The sequence below is a fragment of the Armigeres subalbatus genome, chromosome 2 (genome assembly GCF_024139115.2).
Source record: "Armigeres subalbatus isolate Guangzhou_Male chromosome 2, GZ_Asu_2, whole genome shotgun sequence".
NCBI lineage: Eukaryota > Metazoa > Arthropoda > Insecta > Diptera > Culicidae > Armigeres > Armigeres subalbatus.
Genome location: NC_085140.1, coordinates 448,809,455 through 448,829,775, shown reverse-complemented (window position 1 = coordinate 448,829,775; position 20,321 = coordinate 448,809,455). Strand labels below are relative to the sequence as shown.

General features: G+C 44.4%; 1 protein-coding gene across 1 annotated transcript; it reads left to right on the top strand.

The window, feature by feature from the left end:
- Nucleotides 1–7,091: 7,091 nt before the first annotated feature.
- Nucleotides 7,092–19,912, top strand: LOC134216793 (uncharacterized). Its single transcript, XM_062695594.1, has 4 exons — nt 7,092–7,248; nt 7,311–8,511; nt 18,290–18,381; nt 18,461–19,912. The coding sequence occupies exons 1-4, from the start codon at nt 7,243–7,245 to the stop codon at nt 19,322–19,324; spliced, it is 2,163 nt and encodes a 720-aa protein (XP_062551578.1). The 5' UTR covers nt 7,092–7,242; the 3' UTR covers nt 19,325–19,912.
- Nucleotides 19,913–20,321: the final 409 nt, after the last annotated feature.

Below are 20,321 nucleotides of genomic sequence, written 5' to 3'. Positions count from 1 at the left end.
GCTTCCAGGCCTCTTGAAAGGAGGCTTTCAGGCCTCTTGAAAGGAGGCTTCCAGGCCTCTTGAAAGGAGGCTTCCAGGCCTCTTGAAAGGAGGCTTCCAGGGCCTCTTGAAAGGAGGCGGCTTCCGGGCCGCTTGAAAGGGGGCGGCCTGGCCTCTTGAAAGGAGGCGTTCAGGCCTCTTGAAAGGAGGCTTTCAGGCCTCTTGAAAGGAGGCTTCCAGGCCTCTTGAAAGGAGGCTTCCAGGCCTCTTGAAAGGAGGCTTCCAGGCCTCTTGAAAGGAGGCTTCCAGGCCTCTTGAAAGGAGGCTTCCAGGCCTCTTGAAAGGAGGCTTCCAGGGCCTCTTGAAAGGAGGCTTCCAGGCCTCTTGAAAGGAGGCTTCCAGGCCTCTTGAAAGGAGGCTTCCAGGCCTCTTGAAAGGAGGCTTCCAGGCCCTCTTGAAAGGAGGCTTCCAGGGCCTCTTGAAAGGAGGCTTCCAGGCCTCTTGAAAGGAGGCTTCCAGGCCTCTTGAAAGGAGGCTTCCAGGCCTCTTGAAAGGAGGCTTCCAGGCCTCTTGAAAGGAGGCTTCCAGGCCTCTTGAAAGGAGGCTTCCAGGCCTCTTGAAAGGAGGCTTCCAGGCCTCTTGAAAGGAGGCTTCCAGGCCTCTTGAAAGGAGGCTTCCAGGCCTCTTGAAAGGAGGCTTCCAGGCCTCTTGAAAGGAGGCTTCCAGGCCTCTTGAAAGGAGGCTTCCAGGCCTCTTGAAAGGAGGCTTCCAGGCCTCTTGGAAAGGAGGCTTCCAGGCCTCTTGAAAGGAGGCTTCCAGGCCTCTTGAAAGGAGGCTTCCAGGCCTCTTGAAAGGAGGCTTCCAGGCCTCTTGAAAGGAGGCTTCCAGGCCTCTTGAAAGGAGGCTTCCAGGCCTCTTGAAAGGAGGCTTCCAGGCCTCTTGAAAGGAGGCTTCCAGGCCTCTTGAAAGGAGGCTTCCAGGCCTCTTGAAAGGAGGCTTCCAGGCCTCTTGACAGGAGGCTTCCAGGCCTCTTGACAGGAGGCTTCCAGGCCTCTTGACAGGAGGCTTCCAGGCCTCTTGACAGGAGGCTTCCAGGCCTCTTGACAGGAGGCTTCCAGGCCTCTTGACAGGAGGCTTCCAGGCCTCTTGACAGGAGGCTTCCAGGCCTCTTGACAGGAGGCTTCCAGGCCTCTTGACAGGAGGCTTCCAGGCCTCTTGACAGGAGGCTTCCAGGCCGAGCCTCTTGAAAGAAGGCTTCCGACCCTCTTAAAAGGAGCCTTCCGAACTTCTTGGAAGGAGGCTTCCAGGCCTCTTGGAAGGAGGCTTCCAGGCCTCTTGGAAGGGGGCTTCCAGGCCTCTTGGAAGGAGGCTTCCAGGCCTCTTGGAAGGAGGCTTCCAGGCCTCTTGGAAGGAGGCTTCCAGGCCTCTTGGAAGGAGGCTTCCAGGCCTCTTGGAAGGAGGCTTCCAGGCCTCTAGGAAGGAGGCTTCCAGGCCTCTAGGAAGGAGGCTTCCAGGCCTCTAAGAAAGAGGCTTCCAGGCCTCTTGGAAGGAGGCTTCCAGGCCTCTTGGAAGGAGGCTTCCAGGCCTCTTGGAAGGAGGCTTCCAGGCCTCTTGGAAGGAGGCTTCCAGGCCTCTTGGAAGGAGGCTTCCAGGCCTCTTGGAAGGGGGCTTCCAGGCCTCTTGGAAGGGGGCTTCCAGGCCTCTTGGAAGGGGGCTTCCAGGCCTCTTGGAAGGGGGCTTCCAGGCCTCTTGGAAGGGGGCTTCCAGGCCTCTTGGAAGGGGGCTTCCAGGCCTCTTGGAAGGAGGCTTCCAGGCCTCTTGGAAGGAGGCTTCCAGGCCTCTTGGAAGGAGGCTTCCAGGCCTCTTGGAAGGAGGCTTCCAGGCCTCTTGGAAGGAGGCTTCCAGGCCTCTTGGAAGGAGGCTTCCAGGCCTCTTGGAAGGAGGCTTCCAGGCCTCTTGAAAGGAGGCTTCCAGGCCTCTTGAAAGGAGGCTTCCAGGCCTCTTGAAAGGAGGCTTCCAGGCCTCTTGGAAGGAGGCTTCCAGGCCTCTTGAAAGGAGGCTTCCAGGCCTCTTGACAGGAGGCTTCCAGGCCTCTTGACAGGAGGCTTCCAGGCCTCTTGACAGGAGGCTTCCAGGCCTCTTGGGAGGAGGCTTCCGGGGGTCTTGACAGGAGATTTCGGGGGCCGCTGAATGGAGGATTCCAGGCCTCTTGACAGGAGGCTTCCAGGCCTCTTGACAGGAGGCTTCCAGGCCTCTTGACAGGAGGCTTCCAGGCCTCTTGACAGGAGGCTTCCAGGCCTCTTGACAGGAGGCTTCCAGGCCTCTTGACAGGAGGCTTCCAGGCCTCTTGACAGGCGGCCTCCAGGCCTCTTGACAGGAGGCTTCCAGGCCTCTTGACAGGAGGCTTCCAGGCCTCTTGACAGGAGGCTTCCAGGCCTCTTGACAGGAGGCTTCCAGGCCTCTTGACAGGAGGCTTCCAGGCCTCTTGACAGGAGGCTTCCAGGCCTCTTGACAGGAGGCTTCCAGGCCTCTTGACAGGAGGCTTCCAGGCCGAGCCTCTTGAAAGAAGGCTTCCGAACTTCTTGGAAGGAGGCTTCCAGGCCTCTTGGAAGGAGGCTTCCAGGCCTCTTGGAAGGAGGCTTCCAGGCCTCTTGGAAGGAGGCTTCCAGGCCTCTTGGAAGGAGGCTTCCAGGCCTCTTGGAAGGAGGCTTCCAGGCCTCTTGGAAGGAGGCTTCCAGGCCTCTTGGAAGGAGGCTTCCAGGCCTCTGGGAAGGAGGCTTCCAGGCCTCTTAGAAAGAGGCTTCCAGGCCTCTTGGAAGGAGGCTTCCAGGCCTCTTGGAAGGAGGCTTCCAGGCCTCTTGGAAGGAGGCTTCCAGGCCTCTTGGAAGGAGGCTTCCAGGCCTCTTGGAAGGAGGCTTCCAGGCCTCTTGGAAGGAGGCTTCCAGGCCTCTTGGAAGGAGGCTTCCAGGCCTCTTGGAAGGAGGCTTCCAGGCCTCTTGGAAGGGGGCTTCCAGGCCTCTTGGAAGGGGGCTTCCAGGCCTCTTGGAAGGGGGCTTCCAGGCCTCTTGGAAGGGGGCTTCCAGGCCTTTTGGAAGGGGGCTTCCAGGCCTCTTGGAAGGAGGCTTCCAGGCCTCTTGGAAGGAGGCTTCCAGGCCTCTTGGAAGGAGGCTTCCAGGCCTCTTGGAAAGAGGCTTCCAGGCCTCTTGGAAGGAGGCTTCCAGGCCTCTTGGAAGGAGGCTTCCAGGCCTCTTGGAAGGAGGCTTCCAGGCCTCTTGGAAGGAGGCTTCCAGGCCTCTTGGAAGGAGGCTTCCAGGCCTCTTGGAAGGAGGCTTCCAGGCCTCTTGGAAGGAGGCTTCCAGGCCTCTTGGAAGGAGGCTTCCAGGCCTCTTGGAAGGAGGCTTCCAGGCCTCTTGGAAGGAGGCTTCCAGGCCTCTTGGAAGGAGGCTTCCAGGCCTCTTGGAAGGAGGCTTCCAGGCCTCTTGGAAGGAGGCTTCCAGGCCTCTTGGAAGGAGGCTTCCAGGCCTCTTGGAAGGAGGCTTCCAGGCCTCTTGGAAGGAGGCTTCCAGGCCTCTTGGAAGGAGGCTTCCAGGGCTCTTGGAAGGAGGCTTCCAGGCCTCTTGGAAGGAGGCTTCCAGGCCTCTTGGAAGGAGGCTTCCAGGCCTCTTGGAAGGAGGCTTCCAGGCCTCGTTGAAGGAGGCTTCCAGGCCTCTTGGAAGGAGGCTTCCAGGCCTCTTGGAAGGAGGCTTCCAGGCCTCTTGGAAGGAGGCTTCCAGGCCTCTTGGAAGGAGGCTTCCAGGCCTCTTGGAAGGAGGCTTCCAGGCCTCTTGGAAGGAGGCTTCCAGGCCTCTTGGAAGGAGGCTTCCAGGCCTCTTGGAAGGAGGCTTCCAGGCCTCTTGGAAGGAGGCTTCCAGGCCTCTTGGAAGGGGGCTTCCAGGCCTCTTGGAAGGGGGCTTCCAGGCCTCTTGGAAGGGGGCTTCCAGGCCTCTTGGAAGGGGCTTCCAGGCCTCTTGGAAGGAGGCTTCCAGGCCTCTTGGAAGGAGGCTTCCAGGCCTCTTGGAAGGAGGCTTCCAGGCCTCTTGGAAGGAGGCTTCCAGGCCTCTTGGAAGGAGGCTTCCAGGCCTCTTGGAAGGAGGCTTCCAGGCCTCTTGGAAGGAGGCTTCCAGGCCTCTTGGAAGGAGGCTTCCAGGCCTCTTGGAAGGAGGCTTCCAGGCCTCTTGGAAGGAGGCTTCCAGGCCTCTTGGAAGGAGGCTTCCAGGCCTCTTGGAAGGAGGCTTCCAGGCCTCTTGGAAGGAGGCTTCCAGGCCTCTTGGAAGGAGGCTTCCAGGCCTCTTGGAAGGAGGCTTCCAGGCCTCTTGGAAGGAGGCTTCCAGGCCTCTTGGAAGGAGGCTTCCAGGCCTCTTGGAAGGAGGCTTCCAGGCCTCTTGGAAGCCTCTTGGAAGGAGGCTTCCAGGCCTCTTGGAAGGAGGCTTCCAGGCCTCTTGGAAGGAGGCTTCCAGGCCTCTTGGAAGGAGGCTTCCAGGCCTCTTGGAAGGAGGCTTCCAAGCCTCTTGGAAGGAGGCTTCCAAGCCTCTTGGAAGGAGGCTTCCAAGCCTCTTGGAAGGAGGCTTCCAAGCCTCTTGGAAGGAGGCTTCCAAGCCTCTTGGAAGGAGGCTTCCAAGCCTCTTGGAAGGAGGCTTCCGGGCCTCTTGAAAGGAGGCTTCCGGGCCTCTTGAAAGGAGGCTTCCGGGCCTCTTGAAAGGCCTCTTGAAAGGCCGGGCCTCTTGAAAGGAGGCTTCCGGGCCTCTTGAAAGGAGGCTTCCGGGCCTCTTGAAAGGAGGCTTCCGGGCCTCTTGAAAGGAGGCTTCCGGGCCTCTTGAAAGGAGGCTTCCGGGCCTCTTGAAAGGAGGCTTCCGGGCCTCTTGAAAGGAGGGTTCCAGGCGTTTTGACCTTTGACCAACCTTTTGAAAAAAGGCTTCTGAACATCTTAAAAGAAGTCCTTCGAAACTCTTGTAAGAAGGCCTTCGAGCAGCTTGGAAAAGGCTGTGCTGGTTGTGGAGGGCAGAATTCTATTGGATCCATTAATCGTCATAGACGACCTTACTGTTGAGGTCGAAATACGTATCTGTCAAGGTACAATTAAGTGGTGGAATTAAATGGGATAGTACAATCTCGTCTTATGACAAGTGAAGCCATTCCACTAAAAAGCTCAAAATAATTTTCTTAACGTCATACATATTATGTCCAAAACAAAGTTTTGAAATAAAAAAAGGACACAATTATCAAAACTTTATATATACATTTCGATTGGAATTGTAATTCGTCCGCCATTACTAATTTTTATTTGAGGTACTTCCTAGAGCCAGTGAAGGTACCCCCTGGGGTACATGTACCCCAGGTTGAGAACCGCTGGACTAGATGATTTCGACCAAAGCAGTTCGGGAATGTTGCCCGCGACTATCCAGACAGGTAATCAGGTCATGTTTGGTGTTCAATTTGTTTCTCTTACAGAACCAATACTCGTCAAAATCAACTGTTACCAAACTTGCGCGACAACAATCAATTTCAGATACAACGGACAGCTCTTTCAGATTTCCATGGGATTTTTTCACCAGCTGAAAGCAATAATTTAATTACCCTGCATGCTGGGTTGCGATCAAGTTTCGTAATCTGCTTGATGCGGGAGAGTCCCCGTCTCCAAACAAGACACACGCTAACACTTTTTATCGGAATATTGAATTTGTTTTACAATAGAAGAAGCTTTCCTGAGAAATCAATTTTTACGTATAGTTTACGTCTAGCGATTCCTAGAAGTCACAAACCTTACAGGATGCTCCTAAATCTAGTGTCTGATGATATCCTGATGTACGCATAGATGCATATAAAGAAATGTTTGTGTTACATTTATCAACATTATATTCGTGCTATGCCAAGAGAGCCCAATTATTGAAAATCTCTAGCGTGTAACCAACATTCTGTTTTTTTGTTCGTTGACATAGCGAATGTGACATGCGTTGCACATGATTAATAACAAAAACGTGGACATAATTGGAACTTGGGCAGACATTGTAACCCTCACCTAAATGTTGGTAAATGTAGAGTAAAATGATCCAAATCTATGACTCATTACTTCGTTACACAAGTCAAAGAAAATTGTAAATCGGCGATCAGCGTGAAACGTCAAACATCTTTTTTTATTGCATCGATCAGTGATCAAGCAAAATTAGTTACGGTTTTCCCTCTTTCCCGGCGTTCAACCCAGTTACGATCGCAGCGTAACTGACAGTCAAACGACCTTCACCTGAGGTGCGTAGCCGTTTGGCTTGCTTTCATCCAACCGACGACGAGGGAGCCGGGCTTTGCCGGCCGGGCCGCGTGCTCGGAAACAGCCTACGGTGGAAATGTTGAAACTGAAAGAAACCAAAACAACCGCGTGAAAACGAAAGTGCATTGAACCAGACAGTTTGCCCACTCTGCTTTGCTGCCCAGCGCACAACGTCAGGCCTGCAAGCAGACGGCGGGCAAAACGTTGAACAAATTTTCACATGCACGCGAACATTTTGAATTATGTTTTGTCGTCAATAATTTTGAGTCTTCATATATTCATAATGTGGTTTATCTAAATTTTTGAGCTATTATGTAGAGAACGAAATCCAACTCCCTTAAACCCCCGGTAATTAGGCGGTTTGTAATTTGAACCGGCAGTTCGAAATTACGTTATCTTATGTTCGTAAAAAAGTTCGTTCTAAGCCTTGTTAATATGAATGAATTATTGTTTAAGATATAGATACGCATTGTTTACCTATATTCTAAGTTTGTCTTACGACTGGTGAGGATATTCCACTGAAGAACTACAATTTTCCTCATCTCAATTCAAAGTTAATTTGTTTTTTTTTTTGTTTTAAATTATTATTATTGTCTTTATTATAGTGATTTACAGTGCTCGGCTGGCTCATCTCTCAGCCGTTTTTTTTTAAATAATAATAAAATTTTAAACAAAGAAACATAATACAATTCATTACTTGGTAATTTTGAATTGACCCATAGATCATGAAAATGTATGAAATTTTATTTGGATTTAACCCACTGTGCAGCGGGGAGAACTTGCAAAACCTGGCCCATTTTATCCGGTGGTGGCACTTTTCGATTGTTTTTGGCAAAGCGTCCAATGTGCATCATTATAAAACTACTGGAACCTGTCACCTAGGGCAGCATTCGTCTGTTGTCGTCTCAGTACCGTCGTCGTACTCACTGGAGCGTTATTTGGTTAGGCAAGGAGCGTCCAAAATGAAGGTAAGGTGAATGGTGATCAGCATTTATGCAATTTGGGTTAACTTTATTAATGTTCTTTTCAGACGTTCTTTGTATTGTTTTTGGCGTTAGCCACGGCTTCATGTGCGGCTGTTAACGGAACCTCCAAGAAGGAGAAGCGAGGTCTCTGGGATGAAGGATCAGCCAGTGCCGGTGGAGAATATGAGCATTATTCTGGCGACACCGATAAGGGATATGACCATGCGTTACTATCCAGTTTCGGTGGAGAACACCAATCAGGTGATGAAGGATTTGAAAAGGGCCATGGAGGAGCAGAGGAGTCATTCAATTTTGGTGGGGGATACGGACATGGGGCTATCAGTGAAGGACATGGACACAGTTTTGGCGATTCAGGTGGAAGTCATGGCTTTGGCGGTGGAGAGGATTCTAAACATTTTGGCAGTTTTGGTGGATACCATGGATTTAGTGGTCATGATGGAGGATACGGGAAAACATTTGGTGGCTTCAATAGCGGACATGGACTGGAAGGCTTCGGTGGAGGGTTTGGAAAAGGCTCTGACGAACATGCACATAGTGCTGGAGGATATGGTGGCTTTGAAGGAGGACATGGACATAGTTTTGGAAGCTCAAGTGGAGGATTTGATCATAGTTCTGACAGCTTAGGTGGCGGGAGTCACCAAGAGAGCTCTGGTAGCTTCGATGAAGAACACGGAAAAGGATTTAGCAGCTTTGGAGCTGACCATGGACATGATTTCAGTAGCTTTGGAAAAGAACAATCTTCGGGTGGCTTTGACGGAAAAACTGAACAGAATACAGGACACTCAGGAGGAGGTCATGAAGAGAGTTCTGACAATTCTGGTGGTGGACATGAATCAAGCTCCAGCAAACTTAGTGGAGGATATGGTCACGATTCCTCCAATGCTGGTGGCCACAAACAAAAAGAACTGATCATCACGCAAACCGTACCCGTCCCATTCCCAATAAAAATTCAAAAAGATGTTCCCGTGAAGGTGCAAGTTCCATATCCAGTCAAAGTGGAAAAGAAAGTTCCATATATAGTGGAGAAACAGGTCCCTTTCATTGTTGAAAAAGAGGTTACATACAAAGTTGACCGCCCAGTGCCTTATCCAGTGCATGTTAAAGTTCCAGTGGTCCAGAAAGAATACATCAAGGTGCCAAAACCGTATCCAGTTCATGTTGAGAAGCATGTTCCCGTGTACATCGATAAACCAGTGTACATCACGAAATATGTGCCAGTTACTTTCCAAGTCAAGCCAAAGAAAAGTTGAAATGCGTTGATCAATATTGGGTACATTAATAAGTTATGCAATCTCAATTTCTCAATCACTGAGAACGTAGGCTAAGGAAAAGCATTTGCAGTAAAGCGAATTGTATGGGGAAAAGAGTTCCAAAGTGCAATCAATGGTAGCTGATCCACAACAACTAAACCAATGATTCAGATATATAACAAATAATTCTAAAAAGTAATTAGTCAAAGCTTTGACTTGTCCGTCAATCGTCATCTATCATCTGTTCCATTCTGCATTTAGGAATAAAAAAAAACGTTTCATCCGTTTTTATACGAGCTACCAGTTTTTCATATGGTCCATTGTACAGACCTTAGCCTTCCTAATTAGTATATGTGCTCGTTCTGTTCAAAAAGAATTTAGTAAGACCAGTATACAACACAAATAGTGTGAATGAAATAAACCTGTTGCGCTGATATCCTGTATCCGCATATGTCTTACCACATTTTTGGACTACAATGCTTTTAAAATCAGTGCAACATCTTAGGCCCTTTAAAAAAAATCCAGACATTTACACTAGACAAAATAAAGAACACAATGTTGCTTAGGAAAGCAATGTTGTTATATTGATAAACATAGTTTGTTTTTAATTCTGATTCTGGGAGAGCTCTGCAGCTGCATTTATCCAAAGTTGATGTTGTGGGGAATAAAGTGAGTCTGTAAAATGCATTTGCATTTGTTGGTTACATTGATGGATAAAGTGGAACGTATTTCTTATTTCATGTTAAAAATAATGAAATAAACTAAAATATTTAAAAATGACATTAATAGAAAAAATGATAACGTATTTGAAATTCAATCGTAGTTGACATTTGAAATGCCAGCATACTAAGAAGCTAATGAGAAGAAATTTGAAATTCAATCTCAGTAGGTTGACAGAAATTCGAACGGTGAAAATAAACGATCATTCAGTGTTATGTATTTAAGTGTGAACATGCGAATTATCCTTCGGTGTTCAGCGCTTGTTTTCGTTGGTAAAAGGCAAATCGGAAGACGGCTTTTGCTTGGCTACGACAGATGGGAATTTAATTTATTACTGATTTTCTTCATGTTTATATTTTCGTCATTAAAACAGTCGGTGTTTAATAAACCAATACAACAACAGTAAAACTTGAAATCTAAAGCTTACCCGTTGAAATTAAAATTCTTGATAGAAGGAATGGTAAAAAATCTTTAGCTGTTTATCTCCCTATGTCCTAGCTTTGTAAAAATCGATCAATCGAAAAGGTATTCGTTTTCATGAGCGGAAGACCAATGCCTCATTAAGTTATTAAGAAATTTGGGCACCTTCCACTCAATTTGAGGTGCAATAGAGAATGATCGAATTAATCGATTGCCGCATATTGTTTCCATCAGCTGGGGCCAATAATCTAATTACCCTACATGTTTGGTTGCGAACGAATGTCGTTAATTGCTTCTTGAGGGAAAGGCCCAGTCTCCAAACCAATTGGATGCAGTCTCGAGTTTTTCAGTGCACGTCGAGATCACTTCACACTTATGGAGCTGTCCTGAAAACGAAAAGAGAAAAGTGGATTGAGGTGGGACAACTTTTTGCAAGTTTCAGTAGATTCTTCACGATACTCAGCAGGAGCTACATTGACATAGCCTGAATAGGTATTGGACGTTGCTTGTCTAATAGATCATCCGTTTTTTGGTTGCAGCTGTATGAAATGGATTTTTTACCAGCAGATCGAGGAGCGTTCCTCGGGATCGGCACTTTTGCCATTCAAATGTCAAATATTGCAGCACCGCATTCTACATTGATTTTAAAGTACAATTGTTTTGAATTTGCATTTTAGTAATTTTCAGATTAGGTATCACCGTAAATTTCTTCAAAGAATCACATTAAATTTTATGGAACATTAACTACACAAAAAATAAGGAAAAATTAAGAAAGTCAGTTAGTGATTTTCAGTAGAAAGAAAAAGACTGTAAAATTTATCACTGCAAACATTTCACTTCGATAAAAACTTTCACCTCAGCTGAGCTTTTGAAATGACATTTTTCTCTCAAAACAAATTTTCATTTGAATCAATTAGTGACGCTTTCAAAACAACAAGTTAGATATGCTTTCAATTTACGTGAAGCACGTTAAAATAATATGTTACATATTCATTTTTTTCTATTTTATTTATTGTTGTCATTTCATTTATGTAATACTAGCAGACCCGACGAACTTCGTTTCGCCTAAAATTAATTTATTCTCTGCTAAGTTCTCGAGTTATGCAGAAATTTCTAGTTCATTTGTATGGAAGCCCCCCTTTCCAACTCGAAGGGGTCTCGAACCATATTAAGAAACTTCCCCTTCCCCAAAAACCTCTGCATACAAATTTTCACGCCGATCGGTTCAGTAGTTTCAGAGTCTATAAGGTTCAGACAGAAAGAAATTCATTATTATGTATATAAAAGAAGAAGATTATTTTATGTTCATATACTCTTTCAGATCCTTTTCACGGCTTAGTTTTACACATTCCGTGGAAGCAGAATAGTTGGCCATCTCTTTCATATCATTACTCAAGCTCAACTCCTCAAACAAAGTATAGGCATCAAACACCTGATTCAAGTCCCACAAAGTGTCTTATTTGTCTTATTTGCCTTATTTGTCTTATTTGTCTTATTTGTCTTATTTGTCTTATTTGTCTTATTTGTCTTATTTGTCTTATTTGTCTTATTTGTCTTATTTGTCTTATTTGTTTTATTCATCTTATTTGTCTTATTTGTCTTATTTGTCTTATTTGTTTTATTCATCTTATTTGTCTTATTTGTCTTATTTGTCTTATTTGTCTTATTTGTCTTATTTGTCTTATTTGTCTTATTTGTCTTATTTGTCTTATTTGTCTTATTTGTCTTATTTGTCTTATTTGTCTTATTTGTCTTATTTGTCTTATTTGTCTCATTTGTCTTATTTGTCTTATTTGTCTTATTTGTCTCATTTGTCTCATTTGTCTTATTTGTCTTATTTGTCTTATTTGTCTTATTTGTTCTATTTGGCTTATTTGTCTTAGTTGTCTTATTTGTCTTATTTGTCTTTATTTGTCTTATTTGTCTTATTTGTCTTATTTGTCTTATTTGTCTTATTTGTCTTTATTTGTCTTATTTGTCTTATTTGTCTTATTTGTCTTATTTGTCTTATTTGTCTTATTTGTCATTTGTCTTATTTGTATTTGTCTTATTTGTCTTATTTGTCTTATTTTGTCTTATTTGTCTTATTTGTCTTATTTGTCTTATTTGTCTTTATCTATCTTGTTTGACTTATTTGTCTTATTTTAATTATTTGTTTTATTTGTCTTATTTGTCTTATTTGTCTTACAGTCAGACCTCCATGAGTCGATATTGAAGGGACCATCGACTCATGGAAATATCGAGATGTGGAATAGGAAATCCTTGGGAAGCTGTTTGAAGGGACCATCAGAGTAGCCCAGAAAATATTTTTTAATATGGCATAATTTGCTTCCATGAGTCGATATCGATTCATAGAACATCGACTCATGGAGGTTTGACTGTATTTGTCTTATTTGTCTTATTTGTCTTATTTGTCTCATTTGTCTCATTTGTCTTATTTGTCTTATTTGTCTTATTTGTCTTATTTGTCTTATTTGTCTTATTTGTCTTATTTGTCTTATTTGTCTCATTTGTCTTATTTGTCTTATTTGTCTTATTTGTCTTATTTGTCTTATTTGTCTTATTTGTCTTATTTGTCTTATTTTTTCCTATTTGTCTTATTTGTCTTATTTGTCTTATTTGTTTTATTTGTCTTATTTGTCTTATTTGTCTTATTTGTCTTATTTGTCTTATTTGTCTTATTTGTCTTATTTGTCTTATTTGTCTTATTTGTCTTATTTGTCTTATTTGTCTTATTTGTCTTATTTGTCTTATTTGTCTTATTTGTCTTATTTGTCTCATTTGTCTTATTTGTTTTATTTATCTTATTTGTCTTATTTGTCTTATTTGTTTTATTTGTCTTATTTGTCTTATTTGTCTTATTTGTCTTATTTGTCTTATTTGTCTTATTTGTCTTATTTGTTTTATTCATCTTATTTGTCTTATTTGTCTTATTTGTCTTATTTGTCTTATTTGTCTTATTTGTCTTATTTGTCTTATTTGTCTTATTTGTCTTATTTGTCTTATTTGTCTTATTTGTCTTATTTGTCTTATTTGTCTTATTTGTCTTATTTGTCTTATTTGTTTTGTTTTGTCTTATTTGTCTTATTTGTCTTATTTGTCTTATTTGTCTTATTTGTCTTATTTGTCTTATTTGTCTTATTTGTCTTATTTGTCTTATTTGTCTTATTTGTCTTATTTGTCTTATTTGTCTTATTTGTCTTATTTGTCTTATTTGTCTTATCATTTTTTACCTTTCACTTTTCACTTCTCACTTCGCAGCTATTTGTGAGGTAAATTTTTCAATTCTAACGCTAACGCACATGATGCTCCGCGAAAGTTCTTCGCATTGTCGCACTCTTCCTTCCTTCTTCCTTCCTTCATTCCTATTGGCATTACATCCCCACACTGGGACAGAGCCGCCTCGCAGCTTAGTGTTCATTAAGCACTTCCACAGTTATTAACTACGAGGTTTCTAAGCCAGGTTACCATTTTTGCATTCGTATATCATGATGCTAGCACGATGATACTTTTATGCCCAGGGAAGTCGAGACAATTTCCAATCCGAAAATTGCCTAGACCGGCACCGGGAATCGAACCAAACCACCCTCAGCATGGTCTTGCTTTGTAGTCGCGCGTCTTACCGCACGGCTAAGGAGGGCCCCGCACTCCCCACAGGAGGGTCGCACTCTATGACCGCTGGTTTGGAGCGTCTCCCAATAAACCTTCTTATAGCAGCGATGAATGCATGGGTTGATAGGTCTGCTACCAATTCGATGTGTACCGCCTTTGTGACGAGACACACGAATATTGCGACGTAATATTTCGCAGGAGGTGCCTTGCGACCAAAATGACGGTAGAATAACGGTCCGCAAAGGTCAACGCCGGTTTTTTAGAAACGGGTATGACGGAGTCACCCGTTCGATGGGGAGGTCTCCCATAAGCTGTTCCTGGACAGTCGGTTTGCAACGGTAGCATCTTACGCAATTTTGAACCACCTTACGCGCCAGGTTACGTACTCTAAATGGCCAAAATTGCTCCCGTATCATTCAATCAGACCAAAAAAAGCACTTTATTTGAAGTTTCAAGGCATCCTGGACTCTTTGAAACAAATGACTCAAAAGCAACGCCGAGCAAAGTTCTAGTAGCGCTAGACAAACCTTATTCTGTTTCTTGCTGTTCCTCAAAGGCGCAAGTTTTGATTTGGAGGTTAGTAGTCGCACGGATGTTTCACCGGTGGTAGAGACGGCGCGGAGGTCCAATAAACCCCAACGGATCGAACAAGCTGGAAGTATCGGATACTACCTGTCGTTTTCCATTTTGGAACGTGAAAACCGAAGCGATCGGACGCTCGTTGCCACTTCAACCCGAGAGTCTTGATGGAAACTTCCGGATCCAGGCCTAGCACGGTGCGTTCATCTCGAAGTGACTCCGGAATGTGACCAAGTATGGCTGGAGAGTTAGATGACCACTTGCGCAGTGGAAACCCAGCAGAAGTTAGCAGTTGATGGAGCTGAATGCATAGGTTCTTTCCATTTTCGATGGAGTTGCTACCGGATATGAGGTCATCCATGTAGAAGTCTTCTCCAACGGCTTCTGCAGCTAACGGGTATTCACGACGACCTAGCTTCCTGAGCTCCGGCAGGCACCGTCTCACCAAATACGGCGCAGCTGAAGTTCCATAAGTCACCGTCGTTAGCTCGAAGGTACAAATCGGCTCCGACGGGTCGTTTCTCCAGAGAATGCGCTGAAGACATTGGTCCGATGGATGTATCTGGCGGTACATTTTCTCAATGTCCGCAATTATGACGTACTGATGAGTACGCCCACGAATGATTATGGAGAATAGATCACCTTGCACGCCTGGACCTACCATCAGCGCGTTATTTAGAGAGATGTTGGTGTCTGTTACGCATGACGCGTCGAAAACTACGCGAAGCTTGGTGGTCACGCTGTCTGGGCGTTCGATGCAGTGATGTGGGAGGTAATACGGGCGATGCACAGTAGGTTGGGTGGTGTCAGTAACTTTCTTCTTGTGACCCAAAAGTTCGTATTCCTCGATGAAGGCCGAGTAGGCGGCCTTCAGCAGGGGACGAGCTTGTAATCGACGTTCAAGTGCGAGAAAGCGGCTCCTGGCTATTTCGTACGAATTTCCCATCAGAGATAGGACGGATGGCTACTTTTGGAGCTGCACCACGAACCGGCCAACTTTATTTCTTCTTGTGGTGGCAGCGAAGTGAGCTTCGCTTGCCGATTCTTCTACCGACATTGTACTAGAAGACTGACATGATTCCAGCTCCCAAAATCTGTACAGTTGTTCATCCAGATCTTGTGTACTACAGACGTTTACTATGCTAATAATTTCTGGGTTTGGTCGGCCATCTTCAACTCGTCCGGAAACGACCCAACCCAGTAGGGTATTCTGCAAAACAAGTCTTCCGGGACCCAGTCGGATGAGCCCATCGAGATGAAGATCGTAATAGGCGTCCACTCCTATAATCATGCCCACTGCTGATGGTTGGTTAAACTGTGGATCTGCTAAGACTACGTTAGAGGGCCAGCTCCATTCGTCCACATCGATACTATTCGATGGAAGCTCCCGTGTGACAGATTTTAACACGTGGAACTTTAGTTGAGTACGGAAGCTGCAGCAATGCGACTGAACGTATACTAAGAGGGAGTAGGTGGAAGCGACCGACGATTGTCCGATCCCGCCAACGATGTGATTCTCCTTGATTCTTTGGACTTGTAGGCGTTGAGCGAAACCTTCGGACATGATGTTCAGTTGCGAAGCGGGATCGAGTAATGCTCTGGCCCACATGATATTCTTGAATGAATCGACGACCTTCACAAGTGGGGCAGGATTGGTTGACGAGAGGTGTTGGCGAGGAAGTCTTACTTGCGTTTGATGACATGGCTGGAGCTATTGAAGTTTGAGAATGAGTTTGGGTTGTGGTGGGTTGGCTTGCGGTTTGTTTGGATGGCTGTGGTTGGGTAGGGTTGCGAATTTGAGCTTGATGATGGAGCATGGTATGGTGCTTTTGACCACAAACACGACAGGAACCCGACGAACAGCTTCTACCTTGGTGATCCGCGGATAGGCAGTTGATGCAGAGAGACCTTTTCTTCACCAAATCGTAGCGTTCAGAAACGGGCAGCTTGCGGAACGCATCACATTTGAACGGCGAATGGGCGGATAAGTTGCAGGAAACGCATGGCTTTGAGGATGAACTGACGATGGTCTTGAATTTCTGCACTCGACCGGGTTCAGATCGAGGGAGTTCGGGAAAATTTGGCTTCCCGGGAGCGATTGATTGGAGAACGATGCAATGAGAACGCAAGAACTCGATCAGCTGTTGGTACTGAGGTACGTATCTACGTATCGAGACGAGAGCACACCATGTGTGCAAGAAGGACACTCCACCCCTTTGTATCGATATTCATCTTCTCGATCATCTGCAGATTACGTTCAAAGTCATCGACTAGTCGCGAAAGGGACTCGTAACTTTCCCGCTTCATCGATTCTACAGAAAGAACCGCATCCAAGTAGGTTTTCACCACTAACTTTTTATTATCGATGCGTTTGGTCAAAGCTTGCCATGCAATGGCATAATTTGCATCAGTAATGTCACATTATTATGGCGGAATGTACCTTTTCGCGGAATACACCATTTCGCGGAATATTAATAATATTAGCCTTCGTTTATTTAGCATTCCCACAATTATTACCTGCGAGGTTTCAAACCCAAGTTACCATTTTTTATGCATTCGTTTAACACGAGATTAACACGTTAAAACTTTTATAAAAGCCAAAAAAAAAAAAAATTCGATAAATTACCTAGACCGGGACAGAAGTTGAACTCAGCCTCCTTCAGGATAGTCTTGCTTGGCAGTCATGCATCTTCCCGCACGGCTAAGGAACGCCACCCAGAATATTTAGAAGTAGTTTCAATTGCCCCCATTTGAAGAAGGCGTTACCCCTCCTTTAGCCTTATACCAGACAGACGCGTTCTTTTAGAGAAGGCATTATCAACTCCTTTCGCCTTATACCAGGGAGATGCATCCATTCAAAGAAGGCGTTACCCTTGCATTCGTCTTATACCGGGCAGATGCATTTATTTAAAGAAGGCACCCGATGGGTTCGGGTTTGAAAAATTAGTACAGTAGACGTTCGGTAACTGAAAGTCATTTAACCGCAATGCTTTTTAACTGCAATTCGATAATTGCAACAGTTTTGCAGTTATCGGACCGCTAAACTTCAAACTGATGTCAAACTCATTGACAGCTGCATTGTGCTGCACATTTAGATGCACTTTTATTGCATCTGACGTCGATTGACAACCGCTTGACGTCTAAAATGCGTTGCAGTTATCGAACGGCATTCGTTAACTGAAAAGTAAACATTTTGCAGTTATCGAACGGCTACTGTACAATATCGGCTTCGGGTCGGGTACGGGATTGTGAGACAAAAAATCGGGTCCGCGTCGGATACGGGATTAAGAAATAAAATACTGAAAATTATTTTATTCAGTTTTGTTCATTGTGGGGCTAGTTCGTTGTTTGAACTTACATTTTTTCAATTTAAAGAGAATCAGGAAATATGTAGTTTGATTTTTTCGGGGAAAACTTTTGTGCAGGTGTAAATAATTAAATTATGTCGGGTTCGGGTCGAGTACGGGTTTACGAATGCAAAAATTCTCGGGAACGGGTCGGGTTCGGGTTTGCATTAAATCCAAAATAAAAATAGCCCAGATTTCATGTAATTAAGCAGAAATCGGTAAATATCTGAATGATAATTATTCTAACTGCATTCCGCCAAATGGCATTCCGCGGAATGATTTTCGGTGAAAAGGTGCATTCCGCGAAATGTCTTTCGGAAAAAAAGGTGCATTCCGCGAAATGTGTTTCGGAGAGTTGATACATTCCGCGGAATGTCGTACCGCGAAAAAAAATTCCGCGAGATATTTTTCGGCGAAATAGTATACAACCCTAAATATGATACTGTAATGCCCAGAGAAGTCGAGAAAATTCCCAACCCGAAAAATTCCTAGACCGAATCGAACCAAGCCACATTCAGCATCCCAAGTAACATTTTAAATTTTATAACGCTCTTGAAGACCATAATTTACTCTTCAAGAGTGTTATAAAACCAGCATAAAACCAAAATGTTACTAGGGTGGTCTTGTTTTATAGACGAGCATCTTACCACACGGCGCAGAAAGGCGTTACGCGTTGTAGCCTGATGCAATTTTCCCACAGTCGTCTCTCAACATACTGTTCGAGATACACTTCCACATGTTTCTATATATGTATATGGAAACCACAATTAATAACTGTGGAATTGCATCTCAAACAGTATGTTGAGAGTCGACTGCACGGTAATTACCTTACGCTTGCATACATTCTAGAAAATGAAGAAGACCATTGACAGAATGCAGCAATTATGTTGGGCAAACATTTTCAGCATGTGCATTGTGCACACGCTTCCAAGGAAAGTAATGACCGTGTGAAATTTTCCATAACGTTTTTCCTCACTTCTCGGCACATGCAAGACCCGATCGATTTTCTTCCTCGGCGCCACGGCACGTGCAGATCTCTTTTTGGCAGAGCATCGAATGTGGATCGTTATAAAACAACCTGAACCCGTCTGGTAGGACCGCATTTGTCTGTAGCCATCTCAGCAACGGTCGCCGTACTCACTGAAGCGAAGATTGATTTTGCAAGGAACGTGCAACATGAAGGTAGGGTGCATAATGATCGCTGAAATTGAGCGCGCGTTAAATTTAGGTCAACCCGTCAAATTTATTTCATTTGGTTTTTTCCAGGCGTTCTTTATTTTGTCTGTGGTGTTGACCATTGCTTCATGCGCGGTGGTTAACAAATATTCCAAAAAGGGAAAGCGTGGCCTGTGGGATGAAGATTCTTCCGATGAGGGATACGAACATAAATTGCTGTCCAGTTTCGGTGCAGATCATAATCATGATGCTGATGGAGTTGATGAAGGCCACGGCGAAGAAAATTCATCCAGCCCAAAAGAATCAGACGGCTCTGAGGACAAATATGAGCAATCTTCGGGGAAATCTGGAGGAGGATCTCATGTGGGCGGAATCGGTGGAAGCCATGGTTTCAGTAGTGGATATAGCGGCTACGGTAGAGGAGTCGGCAGTTTCGGTAGATATTATGGAAGTTTTGCTGGAAGCTTTGGGAAAAGTTTAGGGAGCTCAAGTGGAGGACATGGCCTGAGTTCCGGAAGCTTTGGTGGAGAATCAGAAAAGAGCATTGATGGTGGCGGCCATGAGAAAATCTCCAACAATGATGATGGTCATAAGCAGAAGGAGACTAAATTGGTTGTTGCCAAAAGTGTTCCCGTTCCGTACCCTATAAAAATCCAAAAGGATGTTCCCGTGAAAGTGCAGGTTCCATATCCAGTTAAAGTTGAGAAGAAAACTCCATATGTCGTGGAAAAGCATGTCCCTTTCATCGTGGAGAAGGAAGTTGCGTTCAAAATAGATCGTGCAGTGCCCTACCCAGTGGAAGTAAAAGTTCCAGTTGTTAAGAAAGAATACATTAAAGTGCCAAAGCCGTATCCGGTTCATGTTGAAAAGCATGTTCCAGTGTACATCGATAAACCAGTGTATATAACGAAGTATGTGCCAGTTAGTTTCAAAGCCAAGCCAAAGAAGTACTAAAAGTGGTAATAATTTAGTTACTGGAACATAATGAATGCCTGGTAAAGATAAAACAAATGTTCAATGAATGCTAAATCAAATTGAGACTACTGAATCACTACCAATGATAACAAATTCGCGATCAGTGATTGGTTTCTGCCCCACCGTTGCTATCACCCAGATACATAATCCTATGTGCGGAAAGCAGCTAAAAGTTAACCGCCAGAAATGTGTGGGACGAATGACAACAACGGTGAAATTATTCTAAAGCTTGAGTTATCTCAAATAACGGTTCCAGTTGCCTACCAAATAGGGAAACTGCTCCTGGAATTTTATCTCATTGCTCCGATTTTCATCTCATAAAAAACAAAGCAATGGAAAGCAATTTGATTTGTTTCTTATTTTTGTGATTTGTTGACAAAAAGTGACAAAATTGGTGCTGTTTTCTTTGTTCCGCGATGTTATGAATATATGTTCAGTGAGATGGACATCGGGACAGTTCCCCTATTATATCGATAAAAGTGTTTAATTTTGAGAAACTGAACAAATCAGCAGAATTCAAATTTTCTTACAATTCTGTGTAAGAACGTACCACAATCTATATAACAACTGAGCATATACAACAATGTTGGTTTCTCTACAAACAGCATGAAAGCTAATCATATAGGTTTTGAAAGGAAAGCATGCAAAATTGTAAGGTCCTAAATCCATAGAATACTCTTCATCTTATCCGATTTTTTAATTCATTCAAACTGATTCGACGTGTTGGACAGCTTAGACAAATATTTGCACTTTTGGCAAACAGTCTACTGATAGCTTTATGTAATATTCATAGAAACCAAAACCTTCGTATATGCCGAGTGACTAAACAGATTCTTAAACAGTGAACAAGTGAACATTTCGCATCATAATGCATATTAGAAACACATTAAAAAGATAAAATAAGCTATTTTAAAATGTGAATTGGCTAGGCTTTGAAAGGAACATTGGTGTATATCGTGTGCTCTATGCACTGGCA

Coding starts and splice junctions, on each gene's coding strand:
- LOC134216793 (XM_062695594.1), top strand. Junction 8,512..18,289: donor CCAAGTCAAGCCAAAGAAAA/GTTGAAATGCGT, acceptor CCCGTCTGGTAG/GACCGCATTTGTCTGTAGCC. Junction 18,382..18,460: donor ACGTGCAACATGAAGGTAGG/GTGCATAATGAT, acceptor GGTTTTTTCCAG/GCGTTCTTTATTTTGTCTGT.